The 27,770-nt window shown below is 40.4% G+C and overlaps 1 protein-coding gene across 1 annotated transcript in view; it reads left to right on the forward strand.

The window, feature by feature from the left end:
* Positions 1-294: 294 nt before the first annotated feature.
* tox3 (TOX high mobility group box family member 3) overlaps positions 295-27,770 on the forward strand; it is a 67,770-nt gene continuing 40,294 nt past the window's right edge. The window contains exon 1 of the mRNA XM_053616723.1: positions 295-1,084. Within this exon, the coding sequence (XP_053472698.1) occupies positions 983-1,084 (102 nt within the window). The 5' untranslated portion in view covers positions 295-982. The remainder of the gene's footprint in view (positions 1,085-27,770) is intronic.

Here is a 27,770-nt window from a genome sequence, read left to right on the forward strand (position 1 = left end):
TTTCACCTTGCCACATAACTTGGTGCATCAACCTTTAAGCAGCAAAAACAAACAGTAGGCTACAGTATCTTGAAAACTGTTGAAATAAATAAATAAATAAATAAAAATCCACATTTCCCAAGTTAACCCTTGGCTGTAAGGGGTTTGTGGAATGATTTATAATTTCTTCTATTACATAGCTCAAAATCACTGAAATTATTCACCCTACAAGCGTTAAGTTGCTCTCTGGGTTGCAGGAGCTCTATGTTACTACCCAATGGGCGTGGTTATCCAGGCGCGGGGCGTGGTCGCGGTTGGCCGCACGCTCTTCTTCTTCATTAAGCTTAAAAACACACAGCTTGATGTAGGCTGATGTTAACAAGGAGACTATTGGTTATCTCTGATCCCCTGAAGCCCGGCGGCATAATTAATCTGTAAACTGCACTTCGGAAGTTTTCTTTTCTTTTTTTTTTTCTTTAAATTTTTGGTTCCTTCCTGTGAGACCTGAAGGGCTGATAATAAGAAAAGAAAGACATTGAAAAGGATCATGGTGACGGAGAGAAGTACCCTATGGAAAGGGATGATTCTGGTTAGATTTTAGATTAGTCTCACTTTGGACACGGACGCATTTGATTTGAGTCTGATGCTGTGAAAGGACAGGCTGTATAGGACACACGGGTTTCACTTTGCTTCAACACCGTGTGTGTTATACCGGTGGGGTTTGGTCTCCTTTTGTGTCCCGCACTTCTCCTCCGAGCGCGCGCGAGACCCGGACATTTCCCGCACCTCCCCGAGTTGAACCATAGATCGGGATTACTAAAAACTTTTTTTGTTCGTTTGTTTGTTTGTTTGTTCTCCCTACTCCATAAACTGAATCGCTCTCTCATTTCTTTCTGTGACACTCCAGCTTGCAGCCTTCCTCTTGGATTGTAAATAAAGAAGGCAGCGCAAAGAAACACAAACTGGTCGCAGTGCAGCTGCGCTTTTCCAAAGGGGGGAAAACATGGATGTACGATTTTATCCGTCCTCAGGGGGGACTTCCATTCCTGGAGATCCACAGAACATGGATTTCTCCCACTGCTCTGGCTACTACAGCTACAACAAGGTGAGACAGGATGCCTTTAATCCCCCTCTTTGCACAAAGTTGCTTTTGCGCTCGTGCGCACTTCTTCTGCTACCCCCCTCCCCACAGCCCTCTTTCATTTTATTTAAAATCCTGTGCACCTTAAAAAACAAACAAACAAACTTGTAACATAACAATGCACCACTTATTTTTCATAAATAGATCTAAATGATATTACACAAGGACCCGTTCCTTTTTTCGTGCACTACCCCTGGTTTGCACTGATGCCCTGACGCGCGTGCAACCTTGCAATGTCCAATCTATAACCCTGGTTTTGCGGATTAATTAAAAAAAAAAAAAAAAAAAAAGAGAAGATCTTCCAATTGATTTTAAGCACTACGATACCAGTCTGTAATCTTTCCTAAGTTGAATTGTGTGTGAAGTAAATGAGCATCTTTAACGGAGCAGGTGCGCGTGAGAACGCGCTCGATTCCTGTGGAAGGAAAAAAAAGGGCAAATTGTGTAGAAGTCGCAATGACTTTTTGACTTTAAGCGTGATATTTGGAAGCCGGGTAGATACTTGCTGATAGAGGGGGAGGCTTGTAGAGCTGAGAAACACACACACACACACACACACACATACACATAACCCGTTATTAAGAGTGTCACGTTGGATTAAGCAGTGATCGGTCATTCACCAGCGATTTGCACGCGCGTTGTTATAAAGAAGAAGAAGAAGAAGAAGAAGAAATAGCAGTTGTTATGTGAGGGTTCGAGACAAAAGCCGAGCTCGCGCGTTGCGGGACAATGCACGGATTGTGCGTTTTTGCTCCTGCGTTTCCACACCGCCGTGGACATCATGGTCTAATGATATGATTGGAATGTTTTCGTTTTGGGCCATTTGTGATTTGTGTAATTTGTTGACCTGGGAGGGGGAGGGGGTGGGGGTTGGGTGGGTTGAAGGGGGGGGGGGGGTGTTGGGGGTGGGGGGTGAGTATTGTGTAAATGTTGCTTTTGGGGCACTAAAGTTTTCACAGCCAGAGCTGAAATTCCCAGTGTTGGTCAAATCTTCAAGCCTCCCTTTCCCCTCCTTGCTAAGATACCATCTTGTTTAACAAAGCATGTTTTGTGATGTGATACAACAGACTATCAGTGCCTAACTTAGTGAACTGCATCATGCAAAGAAGCCTGGTCATTTGCCTTTATTTAAATAACATGGATGTACTGGTGTTAGGATATGCCAGGCGTTATTGGCGAGCTATTTGTGGTTAGAATGCAACTGCTTGTTGTTAAAAATGAAATAATAATAATCATTTAAAAAAAAAAAAAAAAAAATCGTCCATCAGGTCAGTGTGCTTGCATGACAAATATGTTTCTCATCAGCTCTGACATCTAATAATTGAGTCTGTGCTTGAGGCTGTGCTTTCAAACCTTCCTCATTTCCAACAAAGTCTTATTTTCATAGAAAATCAGAACACAAATCATGTTCAGAGTATACCAGGGCAAAGCGAGCACCGTTTTCTACTCCAAATGGTCCGGACTTTCTTACGTCGATACGGATGCGGATGATATTAATTGTGAACTCTGGGAATGGTTGTGTTTTGTGCCAAGCTCTAATTTCACAGGAGTGTAAAAAAAAAAGAAAGAAAGAAAGAAAGAAAGAAAAAAACCAGAGCGAGCTGCTGTAATCAGCGACGAGAGTTTTATGTTCTCACTTTGATAACCGATGAATAAACCTGCACATAAATCCACCTGACGTACCATCCGAAAAGTGTTTGCTAACGATAGCTGTGCAGTTGCGAAGCATTTTATAAGCGCCATTATCTCGAACCGTGTTGATCATTTACTTTTAATCGCAGCCTTCGGGAGTCTGTAACTCACACCAGTTATTAAGCGTTTCCTTTCCCGAAAAGTAATACATCGAAAACTTCCTTTTACGGATTAGCTGAAATCTATAGCCATATCAGAACCTTAATTAGCCACCGGTCTAATGAAGCTTCGGGTAATGTTGGATGATTGGATTAGGAAAAGAAGGGAAAAAAAAAAAAAAAGAAAACAGCCGGAGAACACTTGAGGGAACTTTCTTTATCTGGGGAGAAGAAGAAGGAAACGAGGTGGTTGTAGTCATTCGGAGGAAATCAGGCGAGCCGTCATGTTTGACTGGGAAAAAAAAAAAAATCAGGACTCGTTGAGAATTATTACATTCTTCTCCAAATCTCAAATCTTACCCAACATGCATATGGGAATGAATGAAAAGAAAAGGGTACTAAATGTACCTGAAATCATTTGTACCTTTTCTTTTCAGTCAAATTCTTTAGATCTTTCAAAATATTTGACATTTCAGTATTTATGGGCTTTTACTATAAATGACGCTGAGCTACGGCTTTACGGCTACTTTTGCAGTTTGGTTTTGACGTCCGGCTGCCGATTGGCCGCTTCTCCGCTCTGTAATGAGTGCGGTTTGGGCCCGAGCGTACAGTTTAGACAGGCTGCACATGTGGTAGCAGTCAAGGCAAATTTACAAGGAAAAAAAAAGGGCCCACTTCTGAAAGGCTTAAATGAACACATGCCTACATTGTTTCGGAAGATCCCATTGTTGTTGTTGTTGTTGTTGTTGTTGTTGTTGTGGTCGATGGTGGTGGTGGTGTTTTTTCCCCCCCTCCCTTCACATGTCAGTTTGTTGGAGGATTTTGAAGCGGAATTCTTTTTTTTTAAAAAACTTGTACTCGGGTCTAAGCGTGAGCCGTGGGACGTCGCTGAGATGTCGGTACTCCATTTGATTTTGGTTGGCCTGAGTTTTTAAAACAACGTCCGGGAAAAAAAGGGCGAGTCGGGGCTGACACGTTGGCCTCGCAGGCATGCGGAGACCATTAGTGGGGCTGGTTATGTTTTTATTGTGGTTTTACAATGATGTCAAGTGCTCACTCCATTAGTGCACGGTAGATCGAAGTATCTACGGAAAGGTTTGACAGAAGGAACACAAAAGATCATTCAGTGGTAGAGCAAGCATCACATTGAACTCTCTCTCTCTCTCTCTCTCTCTCTCTCTCTCTCTCTCTCACTCTCTCTCACTCTCTTACTCACGCTCTGAAAAACTTTGCAGTTCTTTTTGGAAGTTTTTTTTTCTTTAAAAATCCAAGACGATCCCAGGTTGACTGCATATGCGTGCTCTCTCTCTCTCTCTCTCTCTCTCTCTCTGTGTGTGTGTGTGTGGTTTTTTTTTTCTATGCAAGTACTTTTTATTGTCCTAGAGAAAGATCTGGAGCTGTTTAACTCCGATAACAGGAGTAACACTAATGTAAATAATGAGACAGCATTTCCCTCAGTGGAGTTTGGCCACAGTTTGGTGTTTGTCAGCATTTCTAGTCTTCTGTTTCCTTCTCTAGCTCACTCTCGCTCTGTCTCTTTCTTTGTCCCTCTCTCATTTTCTCTCTCACACATTTCTCCCCCACCTTCTTGTCTGATGAAAAGCTTCATTCAGTTATGCAAGAATGGACGATTCTCTTTGTGCCTCGCTCTCGCCATGGCAACCCCACTGGACTTTGTGTCAGGAAGTGTGTGTGTGTGTGTGTGTGTGTGCGCGTGTGTGTGTCTGTGTGTGTGTGTGGGTTTGTACTAACAGATGGCAAATGTGTACACACACTCATGACAAATTGCCTCAGAAACCCAGTGTGGTAGCACTTCTCTATGTTCACCAAACCATATTAAACAAATCATAAATACACCGTAAACAAATGGAGCAGATTGGGTTCCGCCGTCCAACTGGGCTTTGTAACATCTTTTGTGTTTTTGACATTGGATGCGTAAAGATGATGATGATGATAACGATAATGATGATGATGATGAAGAGGACGGGTTTTTGCGGCCGTAGCCGATTTATTTACAGTGTATTAAGGTGAAGAAGAGGAGGATTGCTGGAACAAAGATCCGATTGTGTCACGCAGTTTCGTGCTCCTGTGCCAAAAAACAAAAGAAAAAAAAGGAAATGAGGTGACAAGCATCAGAGATGGTAAATTACAGAGGTGTTTACACCCACTGATCTTCCCTACACACTCCTAAACGGCCCAACACACACACACACACACACACACTCATTGTTACTGCAGCACAAAGGCAAACAAAACACCCATTCAGAAGCCCAAACACACACATACACACACACACACACACACACACACACACACACACACACACTATTTTCCTGAGGCTACAGCAGCATTCTGTTGTTTTGTAGATCAGGCATGCAGGAGTTAAACTCTTAACTCAGTTCTGTGTGTGTGTGTGTGTGTGTGTGTGTGTGCGCACTGTTAACGTGTACACAGCTGCTGTCATTTCATCATACCCTCCACACTATTATTGACTCATTTTATTCGCTGACCATTGTGTCAGCCATCTTATTAAAACAGCAGTCTAAAGTGAAGTGTCACCGATAATAAACACATTACTCCTGCACCTATAATAATGACGTTATTTGAAATAAACCTTAGACAAACTTTGATTTTCATTATGCTATGCAGTGGATCTGACTCATACATTCCTGTTGCATTTTTTCTGGCCCTGATATTAGGTCCGCCCCTAGCTAGAATCACCCTCTTTTCTAAACAGACAAAGACTGCGTGATTATGGATTTAAATCCGAGGGATGGCTTTAGCTAGGTAAGGGGAAAGCTCGGCTTGTCAGTCTTTTTTTAGTGCGACTGAAGATGGCGCTATATATTACAAGCTGCATCTTTAAAAACTTTGGAATTGTTTGGTGCCTTGTAGGACGAAGGCGAGCAATCTGCCATAGTTAGCGATGTTTATTTATACGATAGCGTATCGATTTGAACTCCATTGCTTTTTCTTAAAGTGCATTAAGTAATTGGTTCAGGGTTTTGGTTCGATTTGTGCACTGGGGAGTGAAATAAACATATACTGTATATCCTCAACTTTAACTCAACTGCAGTTGTTCCACACCTGTTACATGAACATGCCCTGCTTGCAGCTCACAAAAAAAAGTACTACAAAACAGTAGACGTGATTGATGTACATCATATAATCCTGATTTATATCTAAACAGAACCGATTTCAACCCGTTGTTAAATAAACAGTAGTAGAAAATGTACTGTTGATGGCATATCGGGTCGTATTTGTCGTATTCGTATTTGTCTTGTCCTGCGCTTCCTTAGCAACACTTATAACCGTTGCCATGGCCCCACAAAGTTTACTTCTATTTGCGGTAAGTGAAAAACGCTCATCATTGGAAGAACGATCACACGTGCCGAAAGGAAAATAAGCTTGGGCATCGGTGATCACATTTCAAACAAGCAGCTCTTTAGATGGAGACTGTGCTCAAGAGGAAGCAGATGTGGACGTTTTGTATCGGGTTTCCTCAGGACGACGTGTATTTTTGCCGTTTAATTGAAACGTCACTTTGTGTCATTTTTTAATCATTATTCAGTAGCTACAGTGAAACTAATAGGAAAAATAAAGTAGTTGCAAATGTGAAGAACGTACATCTGGACACACTGATAGCTCCTGGGACTTTGATGCATTACGCATGCAGAAATTTGGCTATGCTTGTAGCACAAGAATTAAAATAAAAGCATGAAATTGTGTTTGAGTTCGCAGTTGATGGCACTCGCACATGAACGTGATACTGAAACTACGCTAACACTTACACAGAGGAAGTGACCTTCCAATCATATCATGTTCTCTTCAGAAAGATGAACAGAAATCAAATGAAGTGCTCATCTCTCTCTCTCTCTCGCGCTCTCTCTCTCTCTCTCTCTCTCTCTCTCTCTCTCTCGATCCTTGTCCTAGATGAACTTGGGCTGTAATTTGATTGTGGTTCCAGGATGAGAGAGTCACACTTGTAGTCATATATCCTATAAATATATCCTATAAATCTCAAATAGCACGGGGGTATTATGTGTCTGAAAGATTTTCCTGTCTAATGTGTCCTCTACTGCACAGTATTTCCAAGGCTACTACAAGTGTTAAAGATGAGGAATGTGCGGAGTTATTTTGCTGGAAAAAGTAATCAGATGGAAATGCAGCACTGAGCTCATTTCGAGAACCACATAGCCACAATTAGATTTATAATCAGATCAGCAAACTGTTATAACCCAAGTTATGCAAGCACAATATTCACATATATCACTATGATTCATAATTGCTCTACATTGTTCATATTAATATTACAAAATGCACTCTTAAAGCCCTCAGGTTCATTAAACCTACATAAATATTTTAGAACAGCTTATTTCAAGAAGCATCAGCTGTCAAAGTCTACTTTAGTTTAAAATAAAAAAAATATATAATAATAATCCTACATAAGCCTTTCATGACAATTGATATAAATGTAGAGAAGTATTTATAAAGGTTTATTTTTTGATGTTCACATAACACAGGGAGTTTGGTGTCGTGTTGCACTATTTGGCAACACTAAACGGTGGTGTTCATAGAGCTAGATGAAATCTATATGAGCTCTTTATGGTGACTGACAAACACACAAACAACATTTATTACTGCTTATAAATGAGGCATCGCATCAGCTGTCATAATTTCTCCTTTTGTCTGTTTTGGCAACACTAATGTTACTTTCATCTAAGTTAACAAACACTTTTGACACTATTTGGCAGTACGTAAACTAAGGGTGGTGTTTATAGAGCTTCATAAATCCTATATAAGCTCTTCATGGTGACTTGACAAATTTAGAAAAAAGTTTACAATGGATTATTTCTAGACGCATCAACATTAATAAAATATACGCTTGTCAGTGTTTATAGGGCTACATAAAACCTACATAAGCCCTTTATGGCAATTGAATTAAACCTACATAAGGACTAATAAAGGCTTATTTCAACTAGCACATTTATTTTTTTGCCAGTTTTGATGTAATGTTTACATTACACAGGGAGCAGTTCAGTTGAACTTGGTGTCATGCTACACAGTTTATCAACCAACACTTTACTTAAGGTTGATGTTCATAGAGTTACATACAGTAAGTTCTTCACTACAATTAACATAAATGAGCAAATAACATTTTATAGAAATTTAATTCGGCTATTATAAAATCTACATTTGCCCATTTTAGTAGCACTTAACATTAGTGATTTTAGGAATACACGACACCTATATAAGCGCTTTGTAACACCTGACATGAACGTACACAAGCATTTATGAAGGTTTATTTCAGCCTGCATGTTTTTTTTTTTTTTTGGCAATTTTTATCATGTTTATTTAACACAGAGAATTAAGCCTGGTGTCATGTTACACTTTTTTGTCAACGCTTTACTTAAATCTTAAACCTACACGAGCATTTATAAAGGCTTATTTCAACTAGCATATTGCTGTCAGTTTACACGACATGTTTACAAAACACAGGGAACAGGTCTTTACCTAAGGGCAGTGTTCGTAAGGCTACGTGAAATCTACATAAACTCTTCACGGCGACTGACAAATTTATAAAAAAAACCTTTCAAGTGGGTTCTTTCCGACGGTTTCAGCCGTAGTTACAACTTCTCTGCAACATATATACATTTATTGTACCAGTGAGCAGTTACATTGCCAAAGCACACAATCACAGCTCAGTGGTTTTTAAGTAAAACATTTCACCATTGGAAAATTTTGAGTGATGGGTCCAAGAGAGTCCGGGGGCGGAGCTTAACACACTCAAAACTCTGTTTTTTGTTTGTTTTTTTTTAAAAAGTGAGAAGTAAAGCATGGACCGATTGTGGGAATAATGGATTTGACAAAGAATTGCATCATTGCTCGTGCCGCTTCCACAACGTATCTATATTCCATCCTTGTGATTGATTATCTTTATTGATAAAAGCAATTATGCTAATTTGTGCCCGACAGCCACCATTATCCAGATGAGATCAGCTGTTCTAGCGCCTTTAACATTTTTAACCTCACCTCCTCTGATTGTCCACACAAGCATATCTTTCCAAACAGGAGCATGATTTCCCATCGTCATGGTCTGCAGCAACTCAGTAATCACAAGTTGGATAAAATGGAGTCGAATCCGATTGGTTCCAGTCTTTTTATGGTAGAGAAATCACCCGAATGAAAGCTCCTCTGTGAAATTCTGGGAGTCAGCTTGCGTATTTTTTTCATATCCCATTAAACTCTGCCCAATGTGGACTACTTCACTGGTTACCGTGCTAACACTAGGGTAAAACATGCCCGCTGATGAGAATGTTAATGTGCGGTTCACGACAAGACATTTGTAGCTATTACAGAGGTCATGTGCATAAAATGAAGGACTGCACAAAGAAACCGGCGGTCGTAAGTGGTGTTTTAAATATGAAGCAAAACCAGAACGCGAATCAATAATGCCATATTGACTCACATCACAGAGCCGAGATCAATCAGCAGACAATAAGGACTCTGCATGAGATATTCAGATGCATTGAAACATGAAACATGCATAAAATATCAGCACAGAGCGACGCACACATCCGCACACAGAAGCCATGGCACTGTTCAGACAGTTCCTGATTGTGGATTAAAGCTATTGCCCTTGTAATGTTTGACCTGAGAGAATTTCAGGACATTGAGGGATGTAATTGAATCTGGAAGAGTGAGGAATATGATATAAAGCCCAGTGTGACTCATCTAGCAAAGCCATATTTCAAAAAAATTTCCATTGTTTTTTTTTTTTTTTTTTTTCTCCACTTACTAAATGCATGATGGCTGCAGAGGGAGCAGGTCAGCTGAGCTAAGACATTAGTATCATGTTACACTACTCGCTAACACTACTTTAGGGCTACATTAAACCCACATAAACTGTTCAAGCCCACTGACATAAACCAACATTTACATTTATAAAGGCTTCAGAGCGATTAGAACTGATGGAAGCCAAGTTTAAATGAAAACTTCCACAATGTTATCAACAGTAGTGCTTTGGATGTTGGTGTCCTCTTTATAAAGCCTTCTTTCAGCAGGTATGAGCTGTGTTCATAGAGCTACATATAATTTATATTAATAAGTATAATCATTTATAAAGCTGTCCCAAAGACTATTGTTGTAAGTTTCGGTAATACCACTGTTCACACGGCCACATGAAACCTACATAAGCCTGTCAAAAAACACTGACATACAGTAAACCAACACGAACATTTATATATGAAAAAAAAAAAGATCAGTGCTGGTAGAACTGACGAAACAATACTGCTTTGAATATTTATGTCTGTTTTTCTTTAAACAGGTCAACAAGTATGAGCTGTGTTCATAGAGCTACATAAAATGTACATTCGGTCCTTTATAAAGGCCGATTTCAACAGCTGTCATAAAGACTACTTTTGTAAGTTTTGGTAATATCAGTGTTCATAGGGCTACATGAAACATACATAAGCTCTTTATGACACTTGGCTTAATCTTACACAAACATTGCTGATCTGCTAACGATTTACTTCAAAAGATTTCAAAAGGCGTAGAGCTTATGATGCTACATGAAACCTACATAAGACCATGATGAGAATTGACAAAACGCTACATAAGTGTTCATAATGGATTTTCTCAAGACGTGTCAGCTGTCATACAGCCTGCTTTTGTCCATTTTGATGTCAAGTTAACAACCGAGCTATGATGATGTCATGACTTTCTAATGCATTCAGCTCGTAAAGTGTCATAACCAGCCATCTATCTCACTCAGGCGGTATGTCAACATGACATTAAAAGGTATGACCGGCAAACTTCAATTTAAAAAGTCTCTTTATAACCTTTATAACCTCGAATAAGGCTGTATAAATGTAAATATATGTCAGTTATCACGAAGGGCTTACGTAGATGTTATGTAGCACAATGAACACCATCCTTGAGAAAAGTGTTATCTATTTTTTTAAAAAAAAATATTTAGATTACATTAGACCACTCAGATACATATTAGGAAAAGGAGAACAAAGGAACGAGGCATCATTTGTTAAGAGATGGTGAGCAGTGTCACCAAATCGTCCTGTGGGATTTGTCAGGAATGTTTTATTCTCAGAGAAGAGTGTCTCAAAGCGAAGAAGCTCACATTGCACCAATGCAATTTATTCACCAAACCATTTGGTCAAGGTTTAGAATGTCCTTGTTCTTTTGCTGGGGAAAAATAACCTGAAAATTAGAACCCAACCCATTTCCAAAGTTTTTTTTCCTTCTAGAAAAAAAAGAAAAGAAAAGAAAAGAAATCTCATTGTAGAAGTAAAGGGCTGATCTGGAATGTTGATCTGTCAAGCGATACTCCAGTTGTGACAACAGCCTCTGGTAAAACTAAGTAAGTATTTCCATGTATTTAATTCCAGAAAGTCTGAGGTCTTTCCCTCTGCTTGTCTGACAAATATTTCAAATAAAAGAGCACGGGAAACCTTTTCACAGACCGTAATTGTGTATCTGCTGTGTTTACTCTGCGAAAATGGATTCGAATAGGTTACAATAACAATTGTGCGGGTTTTAAACTTGAAGCTTTACAGTTGTTGCACGGGGCGTCGCAGCATTCGCGGCCTTCTGTAATTTATATGCTGTAATTGAGAATGTTTAGGTTTTTTTTTTTTCATTTTTATTACCAGCATTAGGTATTTTAGATTTTATTACCAGCATTGGGTATTTTATCTACAGTCCCATTCAGCAGCTTGAGCACATTGAGATTTCATGTGTGCGTGTGTGTGTTTTTTTTAAATAGTACTTTCCGAGATTATAATCGGATTAATTATAGCGCTCGTTTAATTTCTATAACTTTTCAACTAAAGATCAGAAGTAAATAGTGCAATGAATATCCAGTAGGAAAACAGTATTTCTCTCATAATGCTTGCGAAAGCTTTGTACGGTTTGCAGAAGGCTTTGTGGCTTTAAGACGTCACTTTCGTGCTGTAGTAGTCTAGTGATTATATAAAAACAACCCAGAAACACTGATTGCTTCTAAAAGTCTGTCAGCCTTTTTTTTTTTTTTTTAAATTATTATTATTGTCTGTTGAAGGAGTTCTCACTGAATGTTTTGCCTTGTTGTAGACCATACAGTTCCATTTCAAATGCTGTTCGGAGACTCCTATCCATGAAAAGTTAATGGTTAATTACGAAATAGCAAAGTAACACAGAGTAATCGCCATCGATAACAGCGCACTAAGTTTACGTAAATGAGTTCTTGCCGTGAGTGTTGAGAAACAAGTCACAAAAATCCGTCAAAAGTACACAATGTAAACACTAAATCAATCCCACCTTGGGGTTACAATTAGAAGGATTTCTTTTATTAGGATTTGAATGTGGTGGCAATGCATTGCTTACAATACAAATACAATACGATACAATACAAAACAATCTTGCCTGAAAGAAAGCCAACAACAACAACCCATCATTTGTCTTTGCCTGTTTACACTGGTACACTTACATACTAAGGTACAGGTACAGTATGTTATTTGAGACGTGGGTTAAACACTACAGAATAATTCATGAGGAAGATGAGGAAGAGGAAAACATGGCAAGGATACAAACAAAGAAATATGTTTTGTCCCCATAATAGATATTTTGGGATTTGGATTGTTTATGTGTTTATTTTTCCCTCATTAATATTTAATATTACTTCAATAACGAAGTTATGAAGTAATGAAGCATCTAATCAATTGTTGTATAGTAAATACACTGCAAGATATTTCTTAGCCTTGGATTTTTTTACTCTAATTTCCGGCTGCTGTTGCTGTACATTTCATATCATTGAAAATAAACCATTAAATCAGTTTGTAGCTCGGTTTGTGCTGGAATAAGATTAAAATCGAATGTACAGCAAAAAGAAAGACATCAATCTAAGACCTTTATACGATTAAAAACGCAGCATTAGAACAGCACAGTGAAAAAAATAATCGACAATAACGCTGTACTTTATTATCTTTTGGAACCCGAATCACAGGACCCGGAATGTTCCGTTGTTATCATTTTGTTTTCCGTTAGTCACCTTTTGTTTACTAACCCATTGTTTATAGCCTCTTAATTTCACTCAGGCATCTGTTTTTCAGTTGTTGTGACATTTGGAAAAGTGTAGAAAGAAAGGAGAAGAACTCTGCCCTCATTAATGCAGCAGGAGAATGAGTTGTCTGATCGCATGCAGCAGACGATGAGGTGAAATCATACCGAACTGATTATTCCATTAGTCTTTTGTTACACTGCTCATTGTTGTGCTGCGCTACGCCCACAATGCTTTGCGGCTTTCGGTCGCTCGGCGCGGCCCTGACGAAAACAGCAGGTGTTCAAATACAAGCGAGCAAAGAGTTTAGAGAGCGAAAGTAAATAAAAGACTCATTTGAATGTGCAAACAGAGCACGCTGAAAACGACCGATGGGAAGTAACATCTTTTCGTTGTCCCTCGCCGACAAAAGTGAAAAGTGATCACAGGCTCGAGTGTTGATCGGCTCAAGCTTTCTTTGACATTCTTTCTCCACAGCCACTCTCGCCTGTTTATCTTTTCTCATCCTGCCATTCTGTGGGATTTTCCCCAGCCAGGATGGTACTCCAGCACAGCTGCATGGTATGGAAAGCGAATAACCGGCTTAAAAAAGCTCATTAGTTAGTGTTCTTCCAGGTAAAACCCCACAAAAACAAGTCATATGCGAACACAAGGTAGCGGGTTAATATCCGAATCGGTTCCAAATACGTTTTAATTACCTTCCACGGAAACCTAATACAAATCGGAAAAGCACCATCACTCCTTCTCCAGAGTTTTAATGGCATCCGTTATAGCAGTGCATTAGACCGATAAGAATAAAGAGTCTTTGTTTTCTCCAGGAATGTAATAGGAATGTAATATCATTTATTTTAAATGCTAATTCGTTCACTCTCTCTCTCACTCCTCATTTTTCACTAGTCAGAATCTTGTCCTTGGAATGATTTGGTTCATTTCCATGTGTAGATTACAGCCCCACATCATCATCATCATCATCATCATCATCATTATCCTCACATTCACAGCTCCGAGTCTAGTATTTGACTGCTTTCACATTTTCACACTAGGCATTCTATTCTACAGAAAATACACTATCTGAAGAGCTTTTTGTGCTGCCATGGAAAAAAAAAGAGGCTCATACAAGGCACCCACTGTCACCATAACAACATTGTTACCGCTTCTGCGTTCCAATAGCACCGCCTAATATGCTAGCTTATCCGTCGTTTCACCTTTCTCAATATTTGTTTTAGTTTAACTTTGAAATATTATATTGCTTCACAGATAAAACCGAATTTTCGACCTTATTTCTACCTTTTTCCCACCTGCCTGCTTGAGCTGTGAGCTGATTGGCCAAAAAACTGTTGTTGTGAGCTGATTGGCCAAAAAAAATGTTTTTGTCCAAAAAATTGGACAAAAACATTTCTGAAGTGATGGAAAATATCAGTGCTTTTTTAAAAACAACCACATGGTCACATCCATGTTCTTTACAATTATATATCCAGATGAGCGGTATAGAAGTGGTATCTTCTATACTGCTTATCCTTTTCGGGGAACCTGGCACCTATCCCAGGGAGCATCAGGCACAAGGCGGGGTACACCCTGGACAGGGTGCTAATCCATCACAGGCCCAGACCCTGGAGGGGTCTGTGAGGCGAACGTGTTAACCACTAAACCACCATGCGCCTTTATAGGTAGATAGATATAGATATACAGTGAGGGAAAAAAGTATTTGATCCCCTGCTGATTTTGTACGTTTGCCCACTGACAAAGAAATGATCAGTCTATAATTTTAATGGTAGGTTTATTTGAACAGTGAGAGACAGAATAACAACAAGAAAATCCAGAAAAACGCATGTCAAAAATGTTATAAATTGATTTGCATTTTAATGAGGGAAATAAGTAATTGACCCCCTCTCAATCAGAAAGATTTCTGGCTCCCAGGTGTCTTTTATACAGGTAACGAGCTGAGATTAGGAGCACACTCTTAAAGGGAGTGCTCCTAATCTCAGCTTGTTACCTGTATAAAAGACACCTGTCCACAGAAGCAATTAATCAATCAGATTCCAAACTCTCCACCATGGCCAAGACCAAAGAGCTCTCCAAGGATGTCAGGGACAAGATTGTAGACCTACACAAGTCTGGAATGGGCTACAAGACCATTGCCAAGCAGCTTGGTGAGAAGGTGACAACAGTTGGTGCGATTATTCGCAAATGGAAGAAACACAAAAGAACTGTCGATCTCCCTCGGCCTGGGGCTCCATGCAAGATCTCACCTCGTGGAGCTGCAATGATCATGAGAACAGTGAGGAATCAGCCCAGAACTACACGAGAGGATCTTGTCAATGATCTCAAGGCAGCTGGGACCATAGTCACCAAGAAAACAATTGGTAACACACTACGCCGTGAAGGACTGAAATCCTGCAGCGCCCGCAAGGTCCCCCTGCTCAAGAAAGCACATATACATGCCCGTCTGAAGTTTGCCAATGAACATCTGAATGATTCAGAGGACAACTGGGTGAAAGTGTTGTGGTCAGATGAGACCAAAATGGAGCTCTTCGGCATCAACTCAACTCGCTGTGTTTGGAGGAGGAGGAATGCTGCCTATGACCCCAAGAACACCATCCCCACCGTCAAACATGGAGGTGGAAACATTATGCTTTGGGGGTGTTTTTCTGCTAAGGGGACAGGACAACTTTGCCGCATCAAAGGGACGATGGACGGGGCCACGTACCGTCAAATCTTGGGTGAGAACCTCCTTCCCTCAGCCAGGGCATTGAAAATGGGTCGTGGATGGTATTCCAGCATGACTATGACCCAAAACACACGGCCAAGGCAACAAAGGAGTGGCTCAAGAAGAAGCACATTAAGGTCCTGGAGTGGCCTAGCCAGTCTCCAGACCTTAATCCCATAGAAAATCTGTGGAGGGAGCTGAAGGTTCGAGTTGCCAAACGTCAGCCTCGAAACCTTAATGACTTGGAGAAGATCTGCAAAGAGGAGTGGGACAAAATCCCTCCTGAGATGTGTGCAAACCTGGTGGCCAACTACAAGAAACGTCTGTGATTGCCAACAAGGGTTTTGCCACCAAGTACTAAGTCATGTTTTGCAGAGGGGTCAAATACTTATTTCCCTCATTAAAATGCAAATCAATTTATAACATTTTTGACATGCGTTTTTCTGGATTTTCTTGTTGTTATTCTGTCTCTCACTGTTCAAATAAATCTACCATTAAAATTATAGAATGATCATTTCTTTGTCAGTGGGCAAACGTACAAAATCAGCAGGGGATCAAATAAAATCTCTCTCTCTCTCTCTCTCTCTATATATATATCTATATATATAAAATGTGCGTTACTGTTTGATTATATTAATTCCCAGTGTGAAAGCAGCCTTAAATAGTGCTGTTTGGCATTCTGGTCTTTAATTCTCTTCAGTTTATATCTCCACTGCCAAACATCTTGTACGTCCCAAATACAGCGTGTCACTTTGATGATGTTTTCTGTTACACTTTCAATCCGAGTCCAAACAACACTGTTTGTGTACTCTCGTGATCCAAGGACGCTCATTTCCAAAACCTGGAAACTCGTACTGTAGGTTGTGCTTGACAGAACTAATGTGAGCAATTAATCATTTGACTCTCGCACGTGAGATGATAGTGAATCAGACACGTGGAAGAAGATAGGGACCTTTCACACACATGTTTGCACTGTCTTCCAGTTCACCAACCATGAAATTGTTTTCATACCCATCACGGCATGTTTTCAATTGTAATACAAGCCTTCGGTTCCTGCAAAGTCGGCAAAGTGCTTATTCTTTTCCCCGTCTCTTCTCTTTATTTATATGGCTAAATGAAGCTTTGGGCTCGATTGTGCCGTAATAAGTTTTGACACATGTTCTCATTTTGATGCTGAATGAAAAAAAAAAAGCCCAGGAATGAATATAAAACCAGAGAGTTCAGTGAGCATTAACTTGACTCTGGGGGGAAAAATGAGAAAGAAAAGATGATTGAAGCAGTGCAAGTCTTTCAGAGGAACATATGGTTCTCCTCAGTGTGCATATTTATTCCATACACGTATTACAAGCCGAGAGTGGCTGCTTTGTAGATGGCTTCCAAAAATTGTACAGTGATTGCTTCATTGCTGATGTGATTTCTATTGGCCTCAGAAGTATCCTTAACAAAAATGCCAGGCTGTTCCTCTGTGCTACAGAGTAAATGAATGTTGCATTTTGGTCCTAATAAAGTTGCATTAGGGAAGCTGAGCAGCTGGTTCCCATCTGGAGCTTATTGGGATTGTATTGACGTGAGGAGGAGGCATGTAGCAGTAGGCATACGTACGCTACCCTCCATTAGAAACCCTTTAGATTTAACTTTTACCCCTCAAACTCCAATGATCTCAGGTAACTTACATCAATCGTTCTACCTACCTTTGCTATTAGTTTCACTGTAGTTACCGAGTAATAATTACCGAGTTTTTATTTGACTAGCACATACACTAAATAGGCAAAAGTTTCTGGACACCTGACCATCACACCCATATGCCGTTCTTCCGCAAACTGCTGCCACAAATATTGGAAGCCCACAATTGTGTAGAATGTCTTAGTATACTGTGGCATAGAGAATTTCCCTTCACTGGAACTAAGAGGCCCAAATATGTTCCTGCATGACAAAGCCTCTGTGCACAAAGCGAGCTATATGAAGACATTGTGTGCCAAGTTTGGAGTGGACAAATTCGAGAGTCCTGCATAGAACCTTGACGTCAACCCCACTGAACACCTTTGGGATAAACTGGAACGTTGACTGCACCCCAGGCCTCCTCACAAAACATCAGTGCCTGACCTTAATAATGCTCTTGTGGCTGAATGAACAAAAAATTCCCACAGCCATGCTGCAAAATCTTGTGGAAAGCCTTCCACTCTTCCCAGAAGAGTGGAAGCTATTGTTATAAAAGCAAAAGGGGGACTTAAATCTGGAACGAAATGTCCAACAAGCACATATGGGTGTGACGGTCAGGTGTCCACATACTTTTGGCCATTATAGTGTATTTCTCATATAACAATAACATGATAATGAAATGGACACATGACATAAAGGACGATCTGAATTAATATTAGATGTATGTTGTAGGTGGAGTGCAAAAGTTGCCGCATCCTTAAAGTAAAGCTATTTTCTTAAATAGTGGCTGTTAAGAAATGACAAGTTATTATTAGTTAGTTAGTTACAATTACATTTATATAGCGCTTTACATAGCATGGGAGGGTGGATCTCCTCAACCATAAATAGTGTAGCATCCACCTGGATGGTGCGACGGCAGCCATAGTGCACATATTAGTGGGGAGGAAAGAGTGATATAGCCAATTCAGAGATGGGGATTATCAGGGGGCCATGATAGAGAAGAGCCAATGGGGGGATTTCGCAAGGATTTCACCCTTACTCTTTACTAGAAGTGTCCTGGGATTTTTAATGACCACAGAGAGTCAGGACCTCGGTTTAACATCTCGTCCAAAAGACACAGTATAGTGTCCCTTTCACTCTACTGGGTCATTAGGCCCCACACAGACCACAGGGTGAGCGCCCCCTGCTGCTCTCACTAATACCACCAGCACCCTTAGTTTTCCCCAGGAGGTCTCCCATCCAAGAACTGGCCAGGCACAACCCTGCTTAGTTTCTATATGACAGCAGGCAAGAACTGCAGGAAGATATGGCCCTAGCCGTATATTATTAGGAACGTAATTTGTGTATGTTGACATTTACAGTGAAATGTCTGGTATTATAACAATTTTACAAAATGGTGTGAGAAGAGGCTGTTCACACTGAGTAAAAGTACCAGATAATTAAAGTAGAGAGCTATTATTCCCTATTTTCTGATACATTATTTTCTGAAACTTAAACCAGTTTTAAACCAGTGGGCTCAAGCATTTCAGTCATATTATTATTACTATTATTCTTATTCTTATTATTAGTCATAATGATAATAGTGAAAAGGATTACCTCGATGATTTTGGATAACCTTGAGGCATTAATCTAATAGTTTCCTGTTGAACCAGTTTTTTAACATTCAAATTTCTAGGTTATTATACTGGACCTGCTGAAGTTTCCTAGGAGTTTTAATACTTTTAGAACGGATATGTTTAGACCAAGGCCTTGATCTCAATGAGCTTACTGTTTGAATGTAGCTGAAAAATCAACTTCTTCCTGTCCGTGTAGTCGTTTATTCATTCATTCATTCATTCATTCATTCATTCGACTTCCGTTAGCACTTTATCCTGGTCAGGGTTGTGGTGTCTTTGGAGTCAATCCCAGGAATACTGGTTGCAGGTGGGAGAGTATTGACCCTGGAAGGGATGCCAGTCCATAGCAGGGAACCATGCACACACTTATTCACACCTAGGGGCAATTCAGAGTCCCCAATCAACCTTTTTGCATGTTTTTGGACAGAGGGAGGAAAGAGGAGAATATGGAAAACTTCCCATGGAGAAATTCCAAACAGACAGTAACCCGAGCTCAGGATCAGACCCTGGAGCTGTGAAGCAACTCCATAATGCCCCGAACCCCCATAAGACCCCCCCCCCAACCCCCCCACAAAGAAAAATAAAAATTCATTTAGTCAGCTATCTTACCTGTATGAGCACAGTGCAGTTACTTTGAGAAGTTTATGTTACCTTTAAAGATGAAGCTCGCCCACGATGACATTTCTTTTGTCCAATGAATTTTATATTTTATTGAGCTTGGACATACTGGGCTCAAATTGCTTTTTCACAGTAGCAGAGAAATGCTATTACAAGGCTCATTGGCACACTATTCACTCCTTACACGGTTTGGATGAAAATAGTACAGAATGTAGATAGTGGGCTTTTGAAGGGATGTGTTTTTATGATGGCGAATGATGTACTTTGACTAGTGGCAGATCGATGAAAAGCATCACTAACCTTACTCAACCCTCACGCTCCTCATCTTCCTCACAACTCCGTTAAATTACACTGGCAAATTGGACACAAGCATATTCTCTCCTGAGACATAAAAGATAATATCCTTTCTTTCCTTCATTTCCCAGCTCTAGTTTTTTTTTTTTTTTCTTTAGTTTTTGAAAAAGATAACAAAGTATCAGTACCATTAACTGGGTTTGGAATAAAATGTTTCCACCATTGGTCAAGGTTAAAGCTGTCACAATGGAGTAGTGTGGAAATGACGCAGTTCTTTAACAGTGAACATTTATTCATATTTAAGAGTTATCGTAAACGAGACGGAATTAAGACTTTAAACCCACTAAAGAAAGTAAAGGTGAGGTCTGCACTGATGTTGGACGTTCCAGTTCATCCCAAAGGTGTTCAGTGGGGTTGAGGTCAGGGCTCTCTGCAGGACACTCGAGTTCTTCCGCTCCAGCCTTAACACACCATGTCTTCATGGAGCTCGCTTACAGGGGCATTGTCATGCTGGAACAGGTTTGGGTTTCTTAATTCCAGCGAGGGGAAAATTGCAATGCGAGAGCATACAAAGACGTTCTATACAATTGTGTGCTTCCGGCTTTGTGGCAACCGGTTGGGGAAGAACCACATGTAGATGTGATGGTCAGGTACCTACATACATTTGGCCATCTAGTATCTGTTGTTGTGTTATGTTAGCTACTACTTTTTAGCCAAGTGTGTTAGGAATAAATTTATGATTCATCTACCTCTGATTTAAATGAAATTAAGTTAATTGCAATGCCAGGGAGTTAGGTTATGCAGCTAGAATCGCTGTATAATCAGCCTTAGATGAGAAATCCTTTTCTCTTTACTAACAATGTGTGTAAGTAAGTAAGTAAGTAAATAAATAAATAATACAGAGCATAAAAGAAACTCAGCATGTTCTGCTGTGGGTGTGTGTCGATGTATGTATATATGTGCACGCCCACACGCTCGACCCACTCGTCCACTTGTCTCGGGGTCACCAGATGCATCCGACCAGCTGTTATGTTGGACACTCGCAGCAGTTCTTCAATCCAGAAACTCTCTCATTTTAACGAAGAACCTTCATTGCCTCCTGTTTTCTTGGCTCACACGTGAAATCACTGGAGATTCGAGAGAAAGCAGAAGAAGAAGAAGAAGAAAAAATGTTTGCACAAGCAAGCTCCAAGCACCTAATTCACTTTACAGCTGCATCATTTTGTTTTTGGATTCAGAATTGTAAAATGTGTCACAGACAAGGCTGGGAAAGTTAAAGGAAAGGAGACATTGACTCTTTTTGACTTCCAATCTTTGTAATTACTCTGCTGATCAGCCGTTTTTCTCTCTCCCATCAGAAAAGAAAAAAAAAAACCCATTCGTTTAAAGGCTGATTCGTGAGGTCTGTTCATCAGCGTGCTATCAAAAGCTGAAGGCAATTAAGTTGTTATCTGCTTTATCTATGTCCCTTAGCCACTGTAATGGATATGGATGAGATTGAGTTGGACAGTTTCAGTCTGAAGTGCGTTTAATACTGAGTAAGAAATAATACAGGAGTGATGTGCTTTCTGATTAGTGTGTATTTGTATTTGGGCTGGGAATCTAGGCTACAGGATAAAGCGGTAGAGGGAGGATGGATGGTTGGATGGATGGATGGATGTTAATATCTCTTAACGCTCAAAGGAGAGGTGGCAAAATATACAGTTTAGCTGAGGCTTTTTAAAAAAATTTTTACACCCTGCTCTTGCAAACAGAAAAAAAAAAAGTTTTCCTGCTTTTTCAGCCAAAACAGCAGTCAAAATAAATAAAATAAAATTCAACCGAGCAGAAAAGCAAATTCACTGAAAGGCAAAGATTGTGTGATAAGATCTACATTTGCTACTCATAAGACTTACTTTTGCTTTTGCGCTAGCTTTATTGACACGACCTTTGAACCGTGAATGAAGTCTCGGGTTTGTGAACCGATAGAAGCCAAGTGGTACATTTGATTAGGAATAGAAAAGGAGAACTATTAAGTAGCTATCACACTGAACTTTTGCCTCGCTGTTGGTTCTTCTGTATCTTCGCTGTCTGTAAGAAATTTCTAATTAGCACTGCTGCCAAAGACACTTGAAGTACTTTCAACATGAGCTCTCAGAGGGATGGAACGTTCCACTTCTTTCGACATTGATATGCCACCAAAGCCAGAGCTCTGTTCATCAAGTGTATACAGTACTGTACCTGAGCCAATTCTTAAGAAAACTTATGTAAAACACCACCAAACTGAAGGAACATCTAGAAGTTGCAAAGAACAGGCCTGTTGCTTCAAAGTAAACTCCTGAACATTGGTTGCGTATCTGACGGATGATTGGCTTTTTGTTTTTGATAAAGCGACGCATTTACATTTTCGCATGCAAGTTCCTTTTTTGCGTTAACAATCTTAGAAGCAACGTGAAACAGTTCCTCACTCTCAGAACTGGCACAAGGTGCTGGAAGAAACGTCCGGGCTGCAGAAACGAAAGAAGAGAACCGAATATTGTTTTGTGCCTCGCTATAGAAATGATAGTTAGCAAAATTATATTGGTTACATTTTTAGAAATTCCAAAAAATTGGTACTTAAATGACGCGTCATCTTTGTGGGTGGCGTTACGATCATGTTGACGTAATGTCATTAGGACGTAATTACAAGGTAGCGTTGCTCCCTTACAGCTCCAGGGTCCTTGGTTCGATCCTGGGCTCGGGTTACTGTCTGTACGGCGTTTTACATGTTCTTTACATGTCACTGTGGGTTTCTTCCACGTTCTCTCGTTTCTGCATGGTGCCCAGTCCGAGTGTATTCCTGTCTTGCACCCAGATTTCCCGGGATAAGCTCTGGATCCACTACCACGCTGACCAGAAGAAAGCACTTCCAGAAGATATATGAATGAATGCTGGCCCAGTATCCTCACCACTCAGTAGTATCGGTCCATCTTTATTTGTTGATAGTATGGCGATCAAAGTGTTTAAATTTGATCCCAGCGGCTTAAATCTGGGTTAGTGTCTAATCTGAGTGATTACACGCCGTCACTGTGTTTAATCACTGACATTACGGTAAAGAAATCAGTAGTATCTGGTCCGATTGATTCTGTAGTGGGACCGAGAGGCAAAGCCTAATCTCAGCTGTTCCGCAGCGGGCATGAGTGTGTATGTGCGTCTAATGATTGTGAGGCTGAAGGGTTAGCCGACGAGAGCCGCGACATTTGGTGTAATTCACCAGAGCGAGAGCTCGCACTTTAGAGCGATGCCGTCGGACGGCCACGAGGTTGAGAGCTAATTAGAGCTTTGAAAGCCTATCAGTGCTGCGTGATTGCTGGCTCTAAACGGCCGCTATTTGGTATGCTTAGAAAGTTTTCCCTTCCCAGTGAGGGCCAAATCGACGGCAAATTATTTTCATTTTAATTGCTTGTAGGTGGAGACATGAAATAATAGGGCATATTTGTGTTCAATCCACTGCATTTTGTATCACAATGCGGAAGAAAGCGCTGTTAGCAGGAGTTAATTAACAAATATGAGAAATTGCTCTATGCGCTGGTGGCGCGCTCGCAACAGGCAAACCCGTGAGTACTAACAACAAAGTGCTACATAAATCAAAGTGCTTTGCCTTGCCAAAGCAGAACCCTTGGGAGGTACCGTAGTGCTTAATTAGAATCTAGGAGGATCTTGTTTTAAGTGCTGGCTGATCAGGCTCTTGAATAACAATGACGAATTAGGCCCACCAACTGCCAGCTGTGTGTTTTGGAATGTAGAAAACATTATATCTTATTTCTACACAGTTAATAAAGTAGTATGGGAACGGCGCCATGCTTAAGGCACTCCTGTTTCGTGTAGATTTGTGGAGGCATATTAAGCGCGGGATTACTATTACTGGCAGCCGTGCTGCCAAAATTAGTCCGGTGTATTCATTTCAAAATTACCCAGATGGGGTTACATAGACTATATCGATTTTATGAGGCTATTTTATGAAAGCTTTCTTTTCACAGTGTACTATATGGAAGTTTGTCTGCCAGTCTTAATACACGGACCTGGGAAAATTAGAGTAGTATGGTTTTGGTCACAGAGTTTTGCTGGGTTTTAACACAAGCTTAAAAATGGCTTAATGGCACACCGTCATACTGAAAAACCAGTGTCTGGCGTTTAGATTTGTCTAAATTTTCCAGTGTGGAAAAACGTATAATTGGCTGAACGTTGCCGTTGAATGTCCATACTGTTTGGAAAAAGAGGTCTTCGATGGGTCTTTCAAGGGTTTCAAGAATGTTTCTTATCTTCTTAAAAGACTTGGAAGCCTTTCTGCTAGGGAATTACTCTGTTGTAGGGTCCTACATAGAACCCTTGTAGAGAGATTTAACCCTAAGACTGCAGAATATTTAGAAATCATATTGATTTGCTCCACAGACTCTAAAACCTAAACCATTTATAAGTTCGTGAGTTTGTCACTCTTAGAGAATCCTGAAAGGTTCTAAACAGAATGCTACAGTGTTTTCCTGGCAGAGATTATTGCAGTTGAATCCAAGTAACCTCTACGGGGGGAAAATATTCCACACTACCCTAGGGTTTTTCTGGTGTGTCCTTCTGGGAGAGCCCATAAATGTTATATGTAGAACCCTACAACATAGGGGTTCTCTTTTAACAAGGGTTGCAAATAGAACCCGATCAGGAAGCTAAAACGACCAACCATCCCAGGAATGTTTTTCCTGGAGTGCATGAGTTAAACATTGATTATGAACTTTTTTTGTGTGTACAAACAAAGAAACAAACAAACATGTTACGTCTTTCACCCTAAATTTTTCTTTGGTTTATCCTTCTAAAGGAGTTCTAGGCAGAAGGCAACATAGGAAAGAAAGGATACAAAAGTGGCATCCTTTCAGAAATGCTTAAGTATAAACCCTGAGGTTACAGTAGCTAGAACTCTCCAAACCATCCAAAGAACCACAGAGGAACCTTTTTTTTTTTTTCTTTATCTTGCACTCTATAGTATTTTTTCTCCTTGAGGGAAAGATCTATGTAGAAGGGGTTTCCTCGTTCATAAAAGGTTCCAAGTAGAACCCATGTAGAAAGCTAGAAACATACAAACTAGCCAAAAAAACCCCAGCATCGTTCTTTAAGCAAAATGGTTCTCTCGTGCACTGTCAAGGATTCTTCAGTTTGTCTCTCTGGTGGAAAGTTCTTCCATAAAGAACTTCCCTGATCAGACTCAATGGTTCTTTGGATGGTTTGGAGGTACCAAGATCATTTATATGGTAGAAGACTGAATCGCTGAAAGAACCATTGAAGAGCCCTGTTTTCTATCCGCATTTAAGATTATTGCTGGCTCAGTGGTGACAGCACTGGACCGTCGAATGGGGAGAACCGTTCGAATCTGAGTACCACCAATTTTAAGTCGCTTCGGGTGAAAGCGTTAGCCTGTATATTAGCATGCAATCCTGAAACCATGCTAATGACAGAGGGTCACATGATCAAAGCTAGAGTGATGGGAATGACTGACACTTGTGAGAGTTGCGTAGCTTACAGTGGTGCAGATGTGCCACAGACGGGCATATGGACTGCCTGTCTCGCTTGGCACCACAAACAGCCATCTGGCCCTAATTATCCCTTAAACACGCTTTGTTATACATGACAACTCTGATCTGACAGCATCTCCACCAGTGTGTGAAACGCAGTGCCTCTGGCGAGAGAGCGGAATAACAGATTAGAAGGCGTCAGTCACACAGAGATTGATTTGAATATCACTGGATGAATGCAAGAACAGACCAAAGTGAATATTAACCAAGTGTGAGTTTTACACGCGTCTTTATAAAGGGAATCATGACACTATTTAGAAGGTTCAGAGAAATCGAGAACGTAAATCCAAAGGCGAATTTCACAAGAAGTGAAATTTCCGAATTAGCGTCATGTACGGTGACGTGCAAAAATTTGCACGCCCTCAGGACTAGAGATGACATGATTTTTTTTTCCCATATCGATACTGATACTGAAATATTCATAAACATTAATATCAGTCTGCAAACTGAAGTCGACGGGTAAAAAAAAAAAAAAAAACCCTCCTCCTTCTTTTTTTAATGTGTGTGCTGATTTTCCAATTTTTTTTTTTCGTTCGTTGTCTGTTTGCTAATCACATTGTCCGTTTTCACCCTGACACCATGGGTGATGCAAACTTTTGCACTCAACTCTGCATAATTATACTTTTTAGCATACAGTGGCACGTTTTTTTTTTGCATGTCATCTTGGAAGGACGTTGTGGTGAGAGTACGTGAAGATTACGGTCATTGCTCGAGATCAGTGGAAACTCCAATCTTAAAGTATGGTTTCATCATTATTACCCATTAACCGTCATTGATTACTTAAGATTTTTTATCAGTCTGGGCAGTTAATGTTCTAGAAACCAGAAACTGAACTAGATGAAATGTTAGAAGGATCAAAGGTGAGGATGTGGGGCGTTGATAGCTTTTGTATCATGAATCCCAGCTTTTCATATGAATTCGTACTGAAAATTGTCATTGTTAGTCTGAATTCGTCCAAACGTCTCATGAGATCAGCTTCTCAGAAACACCGCAACTCCGTCAAAGCCCTCTGTCAAACTTGATGCCTTCAACTAAGGTGAACGATGAGATAAAGTCTCTCTCTGTGTTTGCTCTGGTGATGGAATGGCAGAGAAATATCTCTCCCTTTACCAGCCTGATGGTTTGTCATACTGCTTTCTCCTCCGGGCCTGACTTGCTCTTTTATTATCCGTAATTGTCGGAGTGATTTGTCGGAGTGATTTGTTGCAAGGTTGAGGCTTTGTGCAGACCCGAGCTCTCTGCACCTACACACCGGAGCTCTGCAGATGTCTTCCCTGCAACAGAGAGGTAGAAAAACAGGTCAAAGGCAGCAGCCTAATGAAGACAGATGACTGTAGAGATCTGTGCTGGTACATGTGTTGAAGATGGTGCTGGGCAATCGGCGTGTTTTCTAGAGAGTGTTTGTTTTGGTAGAGCACACTCGTTTTCCCTTTCGGCCTCGAGGTTAGGACTCTAACACACTGGAAGTCTGAGGTAAACACCTCAGTGTAGGTTCTTGTAATGTTGGGCAGAAGAAAGAGTTGCCAATGGACGGAGAGTGGATTACGAAGCATTGTGAAGCAAGCCGTATGCCGTTCAGGAGCAAGTAAGAGGTTTGCTACTAGAGTTGCAAAAATTAAAAAAAGAAGTGTAACATCTCCAGATATAACCACAACAGTTCTTAAAAAAAAAAAAGAATTAAATTAATGAAAAAGTATCACATTGGTTAACAAATAGGGGGCACGGTGGCTTAGTGTTTAGGACGTTTGCCTTGCACCTCTGGGTTTGGGGGCTCGAATCCCGATTCCACCCTGTGTGCACGAAGTTTCCACGTTCTCCTCATGCCTTTGGGGTTTCTTCCGGGTGCTCCAGTTTCCTCCCCCAGTCCAAATACATACACTGTAGGTTGACTGGCAATTTCAAATTGTCTGTAGTGTGTGATTGTGTGCGATCCGTCTTAATGTACAAGACTCGCTTTTGACTTTGATCTAATCGAAACCAATAGAGAGTGAGTCGAGTCGGTTCGATTCAGAAGCAATTCTCGTACATTTAAGAAGGATTCAGTTCAGTAGACTGTAGAGAATTCTGAAATGAATCAAATCAACTCCATTTTTTTGCGATTTAGGCGTCGTCTGTGTACAAAAATTGCTTCTGAAGTGAATCTAATCAAAGCCAATCAATTGTGACTCGAATCAATTCAGGGTGAGCCCAGAGATTCATAACTGTACATTTAAATGTCATTTAAGGATGGAACTTGAATAGTGGAGAAAAGAAAAAGATCTCGTATTATGATTTGGCTTGAAAGGTAAACGTTGGACTGGAAATGATTGACATGGACATTACTGGTGAATGTATAT

Source organism: Ictalurus furcatus, chromosome 27, assembly GCF_023375685.1.
Source record: "Ictalurus furcatus strain D&B chromosome 27, Billie_1.0, whole genome shotgun sequence".
Taxonomy (NCBI): Eukaryota; Metazoa; Chordata; class Actinopteri; order Siluriformes; family Ictaluridae; genus Ictalurus; species Ictalurus furcatus.